The 14,524-nt window shown below is 36.4% G+C and overlaps 2 protein-coding genes and 1 long non-coding RNA gene across 3 annotated transcripts; 1 reads left to right on the forward strand and 2 right to left on the reverse strand.

Moving 5' to 3' along the window:
* Positions 1–1,029: 1,029 nt before the first annotated feature.
* On the reverse strand, positions 1,030–2,304 carry LOC139193760 (uncharacterized). The gene is made up of 2 exons (XR_011578229.1): positions 2,040–2,304; positions 1,030–1,261 (listed from the first exon to the last, which is right to left on the reverse strand). It is a non-coding gene; the product is annotated as an uncharacterized lncRNA (long non-coding RNA).
* A 1,116-nt stretch (positions 2,305–3,420) lies between these two features.
* On the forward strand, positions 3,421–8,820 carry LOC103404975 (transcription initiation factor TFIID subunit 6). The gene is made up of 13 exons (XM_029097320.2): positions 3,421–3,642; positions 3,732–3,902; positions 4,144–4,230; positions 4,310–4,411; positions 4,498–4,606; positions 5,099–5,202; positions 5,290–5,427; positions 5,521–5,616; positions 6,075–6,199; positions 6,628–6,760; positions 7,352–7,477; positions 7,557–7,668; positions 8,309–8,820. The coding sequence occupies exons 2-13, from the start codon at positions 3,777–3,779 to the stop codon at positions 8,683–8,685; spliced, it is 1,635 nt and encodes a 544-aa protein (XP_028953153.2). The 5' UTR covers positions 3,421–3,642; positions 3,732–3,776; the 3' UTR covers positions 8,686–8,820.
* Positions 8,821–8,929: 109 nt separating this feature from the next.
* On the reverse strand, positions 8,930–9,358 carry LOC103417183 (uncharacterized). The gene has a single exon (XM_008355375.4). It carries the CDS (start codon positions 9,356–9,358, stop codon positions 8,930–8,932), a length of 429 nt encoding a protein of 142 aa, XP_008353597.3.
* Between the last annotated feature and the right edge of the window lie 5,166 nt (positions 9,359–14,524).

Genomic DNA, 14,524 nt, shown 5'->3' on the forward strand with positions numbered 1-14,524 from the left:
CAAATTTTCCTTTTAAAAGCTTGCCACACAATCAATTTTGTGCATGTTTGAGACTGTTTATGAAACCGTTAAAAGTGTTTTTGGGCAATCTAGTACGAGATAGAAAACGTAATAGTGAATTTGAGTTATAGAAATACTTTATGGAAAAGCACATGTCAAATAATTTTTTAGGACACACCTCCAAATATCTTTTTATGAGTAATATAGTTTTGGCTTTTTAGCCAAAATGGTTCTTAAGATTTGCCTAACTCTTCACTTTGGTCTCTGAGATTTGAAATTAATAGAAGTAGTCCCTGAGATTGTCCAATATCAATCATTTTGGTCATTCGGTGAAAAATTATGTTAAATAAGAATCCAAATAACAAAATTACCCTCAATATAATAAACAATTGTCCAAAATGATTTGACAAAAATTGAGGGTATTTGTCACACCCCGGTCCCGAAAAATTTATTTTCGGGAATAATCCCGTTAATAGGCCCAATTTGAGAATCATAAATAATTTATTTCCATTTATCACCTTTCATTACTTAAATAACTCATTCACATACAAAACTATCAATATTAAATAAAGGCTTTTTTGTTAGTACCCCACATAATGTTGAATGCACCCCACATTAAAATTTAATATTAAATGACTTGTGTTCCCTAATGTGGAATGACAATTTCAACCTTATTAGATTCTAAATACACCCAAAATCACTTAATGTATTATTTATCTTCTTCAACTATCAAAACCCCTTTCCACCTTCCATTGTTGAACAAAACCCTAATTAACGAAACTACAACATGTTGCTTGAGAAAAATTATTTTTGACGAATGGAACACGAAATTGATGTTTCAGAAGCTTCATATGAGGTAAACTGAAAGTGTGCGAGAATCATTTAGAGAATACATCCTCAGAAAATGACAAATATTGATGGACATTATTTATTGAAATAGAACCAAATAATCTGGTCTTTTTAGCCATATATACTAGTTAAATTGGGAACACAATGGCACAATAACACACCTAAAAAAGATGACAAAAGTAGAAGAAGAAAGATTTCCAATAAGAATTATGAAATCTTTGTTAATAGAAAAATAATACACAAGCTTAGACAGATGAAAATTGATGCACTTTAAAGAATGTAATCCTCCCTCCTAGACAGAGAGCCTTTAAGATATTTACAGGTCCATACATCTTATAAGTTACCCACAAATTTGGAGGAACGATTCAATCTCATTTCCTGCCCCATGGAAAGCAGTAACTCTGCAAAATTTCTATCCGAAAAAGAAAATGAAATGAGATATAAAAACTAGTGTTTGTATGAAAATGTGGGGTGTATGTAGAAAATGTAAGGTGTATGCTGAGAATATGGGGTGTAAGGGTATTATGAGGAGGTTTATGGGGTGTATTTATATAATTTTTAATTGAAAAAAGCAAATGTGGGATGTATTAAGTGTGTAGGGTTTATTCAACAATTTGTGGAGTGTTAATATAATAAGCCTAAATGAATATCAAAACGTATAGTTACAATACCAAATTGATGTAATAACATTAATTATTATACTTTATAAAAATTTCCTCATTTCCAATATGATTCATAAACATTATTATTTTATCAACCATACAATTATAAACTCAAGATATTTCCATTTTCTTTAAATTGACCAATATTCTCAAAATAAGAATAATTATCAATTGAAGGGAAATTCTCGATTATTTAAGGTTGCATCTAACACTGTTAGACTGTCTCCGTACCCTTGAACGGGATCAACCCTTTCGTAGTTCACATTTCAAAAATTCAACCAAATCCCAAATATATTTAATTAATCCAACATATACCACAATCGTATTAATATCCAAACCTCAACAGTTAGTTCTCAGAAATATAATTAAAATAACGAAATTTGGCATAAAACACAATGTTGGCTCCCTGGCCGTGTGCCGCTGTGGGTGGCGGTCGGTCACTCCGGCTCGCCGGAAAATTCAATTATTTCTAAAAATTTCCAAAAATTACAGAAATGAGGATCTCAAATAGTAGAGCAAACTTTATACATGCGGCAAAGTCCAATTTGGCCGAGAAAAGCTCTAATTTAACTAAAACTCGCCGGAACCCTATAAATGGGTGGCCTCGAATTCTCAACTCCGGTGCTCCGCCGCCCCTACCATTGTTTGGGCTTTGTTTTAGGCCTCAAGGGGAGTCCAACAATGGTGGTAATTAGAGGGAAACCTTTCACAATTGTTTAAAATCAAGCAAGGTTTCCGCGGCACCTGTGAGGCATTTTCCCCAATTCTAAGACCAATTTAACTCCAATTTGTCATTGAATAGGTAAAAGAGATGATAAGAGATAACTTTTAGGTGGTGGGGGACCTTAATTTTGTCGGAAATTGGTCGGGAGACCATAAATCTCGCCGGTTATGTCTCACGAGTCAAAAGACCCGTTCCCCCCCCCTTTCCTTCTCTCTCCTTCCTTTCTTCCTTTTCTGATTGGGCTGTGCCCATTTCCTCCACTCACCACCCGCCACGTGGCTACACACACCCTGCTCCAAAAGATCTGGAGCTCTCTAGAAAATGGTCAAATGACCATTTCGTCCCTGATTTTGTTTGTTTATAACTTTTTCGTTATAACTCCGTTTCACGAACGGTTTGCGCCTATGCGTTTGTAAGATCGAGCTCTAATAAAAATATAAATTGTAACCTAGAAGGGTTTATGAATTTTAAATAATAAATTCCTCAAACTTCAAACTTCGTAACCAGTTTACTTTAAGACTAATCTCAAACAAATTATATAATTTCTCGAAAAATAACATAAAATATTAATAATACCAATACGTAGATTATCATAATTTCTAGAAACAAAACTTTACAATTAATAATACCAATATGTAGATTATCATAATTTCTAGACACAAAACTTTACAATTTTCCCAATTTTATTTTCGTACCTTTAAATCGATTTATTTTCGATTTTCTTCACATATTCATATATTTAAATTTTCAGGGTATTACAGTATTTTTGTCATTTTATTGAGATTTTTCAAGAAATGGCCAAAATGATTGATGATGGACAAACTCAGGGACTAATTCTATCGATTTCAAATATCATGGACCAAAGTGAGAAGTTATGCAAATCTCAAGAATTATTTTGGCCAAAAAGCATATAGTTTTTAATAAAATTTCAACTTGTTTTCAATAAAACCGTTTTTAGAAAATGTCAAAACTTAGCTGTAGTGTTTTTTTATGGGCTCGTTTAAAAGTATTTTCTATAAGTTTTAAAAGCATTTTAAGTGCTTTTTGAAGAAAACACTTCAAATGCTTTTCAATAATTCATTTGAATTTTTAATAAAAATTAGTTTCCAAAAAATTTCACAAAACTATTTTAAAATCATTTCTAAAGAAGCCGTAGATAAGTACCGGCAGGTCGTGTTTATCGCTAGAACCCAATTTGAGGCCCGACCCGAATATTTGACTTATTAACCCGACTCGGATGTTTATCGGAAATCCTCTCATTTCATTTTTCTTTTGGCCCGACTCAATCTTCTTCTTCCTTTCCGAGCGAACGAACGAAGCCTTCAACTACTGTTGCTCAAGTTGACGTTTTTCAGTTTTTACTCGTGCGGATTAGGGTTTTGCTTGGCTGCCCATAAAATTTGAAGGGTAAGAAATAAACTCTGTTTACGTTTTTGCTTTGTACTGAACAAGTTGAAAATTTTGATGGGAATGACTTACTGTCGTGATTGTTTCAGGGACACTGTTGTGTGACTCAGGTCGAGAGGAAGCATTCGAGAACAATGAGCATTGTGCCCAAAGAGAATGTTGAAGTAATTGCACAAAGCATTGGAATCAGCAACTTGTCTCCAGATGTTGCTCTTGCTCTCGTCCCCGATATCGAATACCGCCTCCGTGAGATCATGCAGGTAAATTTTAAACTTTTACGGCGCAATTCTGATATGGGTTTGTTTTGACATTGTTGTTGTCAATCGTTTGAGGTTGTACTAGTAAAATTGGTAAAGTTTGGGAATTGGGTTTACTTGTTTATGTGGTAAAATTTAGATTTGTTTTGATTAGTTGGTCAAGAAGATAGTGCAGTTATGTTATTTTGTGGGATTTGAGACATTGGAGGGTTGAGTGTGATTTTTCCTTGTAATGGAAGTGCAGGAGGCTATTAAATGCATGCATCACTCGAGGAGAACTAGATTGACAGCCGAAGATGTTGATGGTGCACTCAACTTAAGAAATGTTGAGGTGGGGCTTTAAAATGATTGAATTAGCATGGGTGTGTTTATTATTTGAAATCTCATTTTGCTTATCCTGCTTGCACCAGCCAATCTATGGTTATGTTTCTGGAGGTCCTTTGCGGTTCAAAAGAGCTATTGGGCATAGGGATTTGTTTTACATTGACGACAAGGATGTGGATTTTAAAGATGTATGTGTTACTGAGCAATCTGATTTCACTTTCTATTTGATTTTGTATGTTTCCTTTTCATTTTCCATATTTATGTTTGACTGTAGGTGATTGAAGCTCCTTTACCAAAAGCACCGCTTGATACTGGAATTGTTTGTCACTGGCTTGCTATAGAAGGTGTACAACCTGCAATTCCAGAGAATGCTCCTCTAGAAGGTTTTTCTCAAAGTTTATAGATTGTGCCAATAATTATTACTCATAAATCAAACTTCCAATATAGGAGTTTTCATTGCTTCTGAAGGCTAATTAGTATTCTAGGAATTAGCTGTAGTAAAAGAAAGCATTCTATGAGTTTTGTAGCACTATCTAGAATTTAAAGTTGTGTGAAGCATAAAATGCCTAATATCTTCCTTCTTAAAAAATACTCGGTATATCAACTTCTTTAAAAAATACTCAGTATCTCCAATGTACCAGAGATTTTTCATGATCTTGTGAGTGGAAGGTGGTCTGCAGTGTATTTCACATTCTTATTTTTTGTTTGTCTGGAATTCAATCTACATAAATTGTATGGTGAAATGAATCTGCTATTCACTGATAAATCTTTTTTGATATAATTACGAGGAACTAGAGTTAACTCCATTTTCGACTTTTCTACTTTTGTTAGCCCAAGTTTGTCTCACTTATTGAGTTTTTGTTCTTCTTCTGTAGTACTTGCACCTCCTTCTGATGGTAAACTTTATAACCAAAAGGATGATGGACTTCCCGTTGACATTAAATTACCTGTTAAGCACATCTTATCTAGGGAGCTTCAGGTACATATTTCCCTTGTCTGATCTTATACTGGAAGTACTTCAGTTTGCAGCTTGTTTACATGTTCCTTCTTTTTGTTGCCTTTGCAGCTATATTTCGACAAAATCACCGAGCTTGTTGTGAGTAGATCTGATTTGGTTTTGTTCAAAGAAGCATTAGTGAGTTTGGCCACTGATTCGGGACTTCATCCATTAGTTCCTTATTTCACATGCTTTATCGCTGATGAGGTGATGATTCTTGACACTATCACTGACAGCTACAAGAAGAGTATGATATGTAGCCATTGGTTATTTATACCAACCTTTCTTAACGTATATCAGGTTTCTCGTGGCTTGAATGATTATGCACTTCTATTCGCTTTAATGCGAGTTGTTCGGAGTCTTCTCCAAAATCCTCACATACACATAGAACCTTATGTAAGTGCTTCTTTCTTCTTTCTTCTTTGATTCCTTTTTTTCCATAGGAGAGCCTTATGTGAGTAGTTTAAGTTCTAATTGTCTATTAAGGTATTTATAGTCATGTGTACATCTTGATAATGATGTCTAAGTTGAATTCTGTAATTTTGACGATTATGGAGGCTGATTGTAGTATATCACCTATACTTTTTCTGGCCTTTTTCCTGCCCCTTTTCAGTTCCTTTCTAATAAATGAACAAATCTGCAGTCGTTGTTTTTCTATATGCATGTATTGGTAATCATAGTTTATCATCTTTGAACTCATGCTATTTATGTCAAAGGGGTTCTTTTGTCTGGACTCAGTTTTTCATCACGAGACTGAAGCATGTAAGGTGGTGATCAGGGTAAAATGTATTACTTATATGGAAGTTTTATTCTGAGACTTTAATTTTTTCCCGTTCCTTTTGGCTCTTGATCAGCTGCACCAATTGATGCCATCTGTGGTCACTTGCCTTGTTGCGAAAAGGTTAGGCAACAGGTTTGCTGACAATCATTGGGAACTTAGAGACTTCACTGCAAACCTAGTTGCTTCAATCTGCAAAAGGTTAGGCTTGTTATTTTTGTTTAAATGCATTTTACCTTCATGCTTTTCTTTCACCTGGCCTGCTTCCCTTTTCTTGCACTTTCTCTGGCATCTCTTCTTGAGATATCACCTACTTTTCTCTTGTGACTTGACCTCGGTCACGTCCTTTTCACACTTTTGTGATCCTGGTGTATTAAGCAACTTAACATAGGTTGAGTGCATATTCTATTCAGATTCTTGTTAATATTTATGTATTTTCTCTACATTATGGTAAGTGAAACTGAGCTAGCATATTCAATGCTATCAATCTGCCTACCATAACTGTTGTTTTAAAAATTTCTCCTGACCATGGAAGCAGAGCTCTGTATTTTCTCTTAAAATTTCATGCATATATTTTGGTGTGAATTTGTCATCTTACCTATGAGATTCAATATTTGAATCTGTTGCAGGTTTGGGCATGTATATAACACTCTCCAGTCGCGTCTTACAAAAACTTTGGTCAATGCATTTTTGGACCCAAAGCGGACATTGACTCAACACTATGGTGCAATTCAAGGTTTAGCTGCTCTAGGGCCCAGTGTGGTAAGGCCTCATGCTCCATGCAACTAAGAACATCAGTTCACCATTATGCACAAAGCCTATGTAAAGGAGTTTTGGAATATGAATTCAACTTGAAGTAATATCTCTCGTGTTTCTTCCCATAAGTTTCTGTTAGCCTATCCTTGTTATCTATTTTCATACATTGAAAGGGGAATCTATACTTGTAAATAAAGCTAGCTGGATCCGGGCCCAGGTTTTCCTGCGTCTGCAACTGGATTATCTTTATTACTCTTTATTCTGAGTCTGAGTCCTAGAAGTTCAATATGGTGGAATGGAAGATATTTGCAACACCTTTTCTCTTTTCCTAATGACTTGTACTTAAATGAAGGCATTGTAGTAAAACAAATCTAGAAAAGAGAGAGACATTACTCCATGCAACATATGAACTCTTATTCTTCCAAAGTTCATTTACCCTGCTTTTCTAGGTTATAGTGATTTCTGGATCTTTTTTTCATTGGAAATCTACTTCCATTATTTACTCATCTTCAGATATTTGTGTTTTCTCGGAATATGCATTTTTTTTAACTCAAAAGAAAGGATTCTCAACTGTTGGGTGATTATTTTTTACTACAGGTTCGCCTTCTTGTACTGCCAAATCTGGAGTCATATCTGCGACTACTTGAACCAGAGCTGCTTCTTGACAAGCAAAAGAATGAGATGAAGAGGCATGAAGCGTGGCGTGTGTATGGAGCCTTGTTGGTGAGTCTCTTTTCATGCCTGTATGTATATACTGTTTGAAAAATCTAAGGCTTCCTAATGAGAGCATGCACTTTTCCAGAATGCAGCAGGTCAATGCATATATGATAGGCTCAAGATGTTCCCACTTATGTCGTCTCCAACGCCGCAATCTTTTTGGAGGGCCCATGGAAAACTTCGTATTACTCTGCCAAGTAAGACATTCAATGGCTTATGTTTTCTTAAATGATGGCACTTCAACCACTTTGAATGAGTGTTTCTTGATTATACAAGCATAGAATCAGCATATATATGGGTTTTTGGTTTTTATTTTTCCTTATACCTTTCTTCTACATCTTTCCCACCATCCTTCCACTCTTCACATCCCTCAAATTTCTCCCTTGTGTTTTGCCTCCATCTCTCACACAAAGTGAACCAAAAACCAAAAACAATATCAAAGGGCCCATAAATTGCTAGACTGATTCGTAAGTTTCTTGCAATAGAATAGATTATACTGCTCAAACGGGTATACAAGAAGCATAAGCACTATCACATATAGCAGTTGAGCACCTTTAAGCTACAAGCCTATTGTATGTTTTCCGATTGTAACACATCAACCATGCAATGGTGCAAGAAAGAGTTTCCGCTTTCCTATCCCCCTGCAATCCCTTTCGGTATGGGATTCTGCTCTTATATGTACTAGGCTTTGGCCATAATGAAGGAAGCACCCCTTGGATATGCCTGAACGAAAAGCTGATGAATAGGGTTGCTTGTCCAGGAAGAAGTACCCTTCACTTTTCAAGATTTATTATTTAGATAAAGTCTTAAACACTGATTCTTATGTACATAACCAAGATAAACGCAAGCGAAGTGTGGAACACATGGAAGAGCAACCGCCCCTGCAGAAAATTGCAACTGATGGGCCAACAGATATAGCGATAACTAATTCTTCACCATCTCACATGGAAGTAGACACAGCAGCTCCAGCTCCATCAGGGGATAATGATGCAGGCCCCTCGTCATCTTCTCAGAAAATGCCGGATGAGAGCATTTCACACGGCACAAGTTCAAGGGGCAAGCCTGCTGGTCAGTCTCTAAAGAAATCAGCTATCCTCACTCAGGTTTGGAAGGATGACTTGAATTCTGGGCATCTCCTAGTGTCGTTGTTTGAGTTGTTCGGTGAAGACATTCTCTCTTTTGTTCCAGCCCCCGAGATGTGTTTGTTTTTGTAACTGTCTGTAGCAATCTTGAAACTCAAGATTGGTGTACAAAATTAAAAATAGAAAGAAAGATTTCAGTGAGAAATTTTTGTATAAATACAGTAGAAACTTAGATAAAATCATATCGATTTACATTTATTTTAGCTATCCTTGGTCTGTTCATCCTCATTTATTTGTGATGGAACTTGAACATAAAAATCGACAACGCAGAAGGCTATTTGTAATTAAGTACGTAAGTACAATCTCTTAAAAGTGCTTAATTAAGCAGCTGCTTAGTTTTGGCACTGGAGTGCTCCTTTTCCACTGCTTTCCTCAGCAAGCTATCTTCTTCCAACACCATTTGAACTGGCAAGAACCCCATCCCATTGGCCATAGCCAGCATCATCCTCTTGGTTTCAGCCTTGAACTCCTCCAAATCGACCGCCCCGTTGGAGTCATGATCGAACTGCAAGAACAGCGAGTCGTAGACATGAGCAATCTCTTCCGGGTTTGGCTTCACATCAATGCCATAGTGGGTCTCGAAGACCCGTAGAGACTGAAGCTCCTTCAGCATCTCTGTATAAGAAAGCAGACCATCGTGATTGGTGTCGAGACGAGCAAAACGGTCCCGTACTGAGCGGGTGAATGCTTCTTCATCTTCCACAAAGTTGACAATGGTGGCACCATCCAGCACTTCTACACTCATCTTCTCTTATGCTAGCTTGGGTATTGATCACAAGGAAATTAGGATTGATTTGTATTTTGGTTGCAAATTAAAGAAGTGATGGAATGCTAAGTATTTATAAACACATACATGGGGCACCAAGTTTTTTGTTTTATTGTTGGCCCCTTGTTTCTGTAATCCATAAGTTTTATGGACTTTGTTTCTGTGAAGTTGATGGATAAACGTTTAACTACTTTACAAATGGCTAGCCAATTAAACGGTAAAAATAGACAACCAACTTGCAAGTGGTGGCTTAAAATAATAGTACGACGGTTAAATTTTATGAGAGAGAATCCTCGTTGGATTCTTGGAGATCATCAAATTACATTCGTTCATCGTACATCGTGCGGTCAATGATGTACGATGAACATATGTAATTGGAGAATCTCCGAAATTCTCACAAAAGATCATCTCTCAAATTTTATGAGTAGTTACGATCGCCCAATCTTTCGTTTTTTTACCAACTACTGTTTGCTTCTAGTTTTTTCACCTTATGTACTGGTTTGCTAAATTTGTTTAATAGTTCGGATTAGTTATGAGCGATTATAATTGAATTGAGAAATTTTTTTTCTCTTGCTCACCAATTCAATTGATTAAACGACGAACTACTCAAGGACTATAAATATAAATACAAATCCTACTTTAAGTCAAATAACTTGAATTCGTACATATTCTGACCTTGGAATTCATATAAGTAGGATGAGGATTCTTTCGGAATTCTCTTTGTGGAGATCTAGGGATCCTCACATCATGCTCGTTTATTGTACATTTTGCGATCAATTTTCGTTAAGTATTATTTGTGTTTAATATACAATAAAATGCTAGATGTGAAGATCCCTAAATTCTTCATAAGATCCGAATGGGATCCAAATCCATATAAATATTTATTTATATTCTATATATATAATTCTAGATAGTTATATTACATTAATTAATATTAAAATGAAACCACTAGATGTCTTCAAGTTTTGAAAAAAAAATATTTAAGTTATTTGAACGTTTCAATCCAATTGGCCCTAGACAATTCTGGAAGGTCAAATTCAGAATAATTTGACCACGCACACGGATTAAGTTGGTGATGAACTGACGCGTGGGCAAACTGAGCAATTTTGCATATTACTGTGTATGCGTGCGTGTGTTGTTATTTCTCTTACTTACAGTCTCAAGACAAAATATGTATAAGGGGCAATATTGTAATTACCCCATCTAGAGATATTACTTAGTGGTTAAGTAAACGGTTAATTTGTTGTATTTGCTTCCTTTAGTGGTTACAAGATACTTGTATATATATATACCAAAAGTATAACATTATTCTCTTGAGAAATGAAATCATTTTCACCAAATATGGTATCTCTTGCCTTTTTGTCTAAGGACTTCTCTCTCTTCGATCCAAACACTCCCGCTTCTCTTTAATTTCTTGATCGATTCTTCGATTGTGTTCGAGCTCTTCGAGCTTTCATCATCAATCTGGCAATGGCATCTCCTTTGTTGGAATCGGCTTCTCCAGTTCATCCTCTTCCGACTGCACCTCCAAATCCTAATTCTTCGAGCTCTGCATCAATCACCATCCAAAACATCGGATCCATGATGCCAATCAAGTTCATCACCACAAATTACTTGACCTGGAGTTCTCTCTTTGCTCTAATCTTTCGTCGCTACAACCTTACTGGTCTCATTGATGGATCTATGGCGGTGCTGTCTCAATTTCTTCTTGATTCTTTAGGAAATCGCACTTTCAATCTTGCCTATGTTTCTTGGTATGAGAATGATCAAATTATTCTCATTTGGATCAACTCCACGCTCTCTAAATCCCAAATTCCCTATACCCTTGTTGTGAATTCAGCTCGTGAACTTTGGGCGAAATTGGAATCAAGACTTGCCACGGCCTCTCAATTTCACATCCATGAGCTTTAATCTCGCCTTCGTAATCTTACCAAAGGTGATTCCACTGTTGCTCAATATCTTCAACAAATTAAGGTAATTGTTGATGCCCTAGCCAAGGAAGAAAATATCGGTAATATCGGAAATATCGGTAGTTCGAAAACACGGAAATATCGATGGAAATATCGGGATAATATCGATATCGATAAAAATTACATGGAAACCACGGAAATTGTAAGAAAAACTTGGAAATTTTTATTGAAACTTTGCAGGATGTTTATTTAGTCAATTATCTATTAATTTATCACAAAAAATTGGAAGGAAATGCATTGCATGATGGATTTAACTTATTTAAGTTGATTATATAGCGAGCTGGCAAACATTGTGAGTGTAGAAAATATGTAGTAATTAATGAAAGAAGTTTAAACACACCATAATCATTTATATATAATGAATTAGTACAATATTTTACACTCATTTAAGCAAGCGATTAAGCAATGTGAGCTGTTGAGCCGAACCAATAACAATTGGCCAGCCTGTTTCTAATGGGCAGCTGCCCGACCTGCCCGCCACTACCCACAAAAAACCCCAGCTATAAATACCAAGGTTCTAAAAAACGCTAAGCACTAGTCGGGCGGTGGGCTGGCGCCTAGCGCCTAGGTGGCTAGGTGGGATCTAGGCGGGCGCCTAGGCGGTCTAGGCAGATTTAGGTAAATTTCTTATATATTATATGAATTAATTAAATTTACTATATCAGATGTAAATAATTATTGAATAATATGTTATTTCTTATAAAAGAACATACATATGTGAATGTTTTATGTATATATCTAATATGTTTGCCTAAGAAAAAAAATCTAATAATTTATAATTTATATAACATTTATATACATATAATAATATAATACACCTCCCAAACTTTTAAAATATAAAAATCCCACGCCCATGCAAGTGGGTGGTTTTTATAATAACCCATCTGATGTAAATAGCTGTCCACCTTACCCCCCCCCCCCATCACTAACTTTTGACCTTTCAGAAACCCAAAATTGAATTTACTCTCTCTCTCTCTCTTTCTCTCTTCCCTCATCTTCGTTCTTCTTCGCCCTTCACTTTCAGAAACCCAAAATTGAATTTACTCTTTCTCTCTCTCTCTTCCCTCATCTTCGTCCTCTCCGCCATCGGCGCCTCCCAGGAGTCTCCGGCTCCCATCCCAACCTCCCCCGCCGCATCCATCTCCCCCTCGTTCGTATCCACCCTCGTCGCCACCGCCGTCACTGCTCTGGCCTTCGGATCTGCGCTCAGGGTGGCGCCTCCGAGGAGTCTCCAGCTCCCAGCCTAATATATCGAGATAATATCGGTAATATCGATATTATCGCGATATTATCGATATTATCTCGATATATTGACGATAATCAAGTGGATAGGTGTAAAAATATCGGACCCTTACCAAAACGATAATATCGGCGAAATATCGCCGATATTATCGATATTTTAATCCATGGCCCTAGCCATTGCTCGCTCTCCAGTTGAAAATTCTAATCTGATCTCTGTCACTCTCCATGGTCTTCCCCTTGAGTATGATTCGTTTGTTGGTGCTATTCAATTTTGACTTGGATTTATAACCATTGATGAACTACATGATTTGCTTCTTAGCAAAGAGATACAGTTGGCTAATTGCAAGAAAAGCACATCTAAATCATCAACTTTTTAGGCTCTCAATTCTTCTGCTGGCATTCTTCCACTTCTTGCACCAAACCCTAACTTTCAGGCATTTGTTGCTCAGTCTTATTCTACCTTTAACAATCAAGGTCGTGGAACGGATCGCACTTACAATCATAGCAATCTTAATCGCAACAATTACAGATCCTATAATAATTTGAGATTAACCAATTATAATCGCCAGAACACCACTAATCAGCATTATAATCTTGGAGGTTGAAACAATTTTCCTTCTTACAACAAGAAGAATTTTTGCCATATCTATCATCAGTTTGATCATGAGGCATGTGATTGCCCTTATCACATGAGTCCGGCCTATGGTGGAAAAGCCTTTCATTCAACAATGGTTGCTAACACCTTATCCTCAAATCTTACTTGGATTGTCAACTCCGAAGCCACATCACACATGACAAACTCCTATGCAACTGTACAAAATCCTGAAGCTTACACTAGTCCAGAACAAGTATACATTGGTGATGGCAAAGTTTGCCCATCACTCACTTTGGCTCTACTGTTTTGAATACTTCTACAAATGCCTTTAAACTTAGTAAAGTGTTATATGTGCCTGATTTGCAACATAATCTTCTCACAGCAAATCAATTTTTGATTGATAATCAATGTTTTCTGCATCTTTATCCCCCTCACTTCACTGTGAAAGATCTTTATTTGGGGAGGATGCGTTTTAAAGGACATGTCCAACAAGGTTTCTATCATTTCCATTTCTACTATTCTACAAATGGTCATCATAAGGCACTCACTGCATCTGTAAAGGATTCAAGGGATGTTTGGCACCAACGATTGGGCCACCCCTCTGTCAAGATTCTAAATAAGCTTGCCTTGCAGTCTTGTATTTCAGTTTTAGTCCATACAAATAAGTCATTTTGCTTAGATTGTGCATTAGGAAAATGTTCTAGGCTTATTTTTGTCTCTACAATTTGTACAACTAGCAAACCTTTAGAACTTATTCACACAGATGTTAGGGGACCATCACCTGTAGCTTTTTCTCAAGGTTTTAGGTACTATGTCATTTTTGTGGATGACTATACTCGATATTGTTGGTTAATTCCTTTGAAATGCAAGTCTGATGTATTGTCAACTTTTAGGCAATACAAATCTCTGATTGAAAACTCTCTGTGTACAAAGATTATAGCTTTAAGGTTCTGGTGGAGAGTACTTGAGTACTCATTTCTTAACTTTTTTTAGCTATACATGGTATTCAACATCAACTCACTTACCCTTACACATTTGAACAAAATGGGTGTGCATAACGCGAGCATCGTCATTTAGTTGAAACTACTCGCACTCTTTTGGTAGCTTCTAAAGTATCTCACATCTACTGGGTTGAGGCATTTCAGACAACAATCTATCTTATTAACAGATTGTCCACTACAGCAAGACCATTTCCTTGGGAATTTATGTATCAAAACTACAATTTTTTGAAAGTTTTTGGTTGCACTTGTTTCCCATGGTTAAAGCCTTACATTTCCTTAAAGTTGGATCCCAAGAGTAAGGCTTATGTATTTCTCGGCTACAGTTTGAATCATAAGG

This window comes from Malus domestica, chromosome 17 (assembly GCF_042453785.1).
Source record: "Malus domestica chromosome 17, GDT2T_hap1".
NCBI classification, from domain to species: domain Eukaryota; kingdom Viridiplantae; phylum Streptophyta; class Magnoliopsida; order Rosales; family Rosaceae; genus Malus; species Malus domestica.

Bases quoted from the DNA above. Each gene is read 5' to 3' on its own strand.
- LOC103404975 (XM_029097320.2), top strand. From the start codon at position 3,777: ATGAGCATTGTGCCCAAAGAGAATGTTGAAGTAATTGCACAAAGCATT. The intron at 5,428-5,520 runs GTGATGATTCTT...AACGTATATCAG, and splicing joins CATGCTTTATCGCTGATGAG to GTTTCTCGTGGCTTGAATGA. The intron at 7,478-7,556 runs GTGAGTCTCTTT...GCACTTTTCCAG, and splicing joins GTGTGTATGGAGCCTTGTTG to AATGCAGCAGGTCAATGCAT.
- LOC103417183 (XM_008355375.4), bottom strand. From the start codon at position 9,358: ATGAGTGTAGAAGTGCTGGATGGTGCCACCATTGTCAACTTTGTGGAA.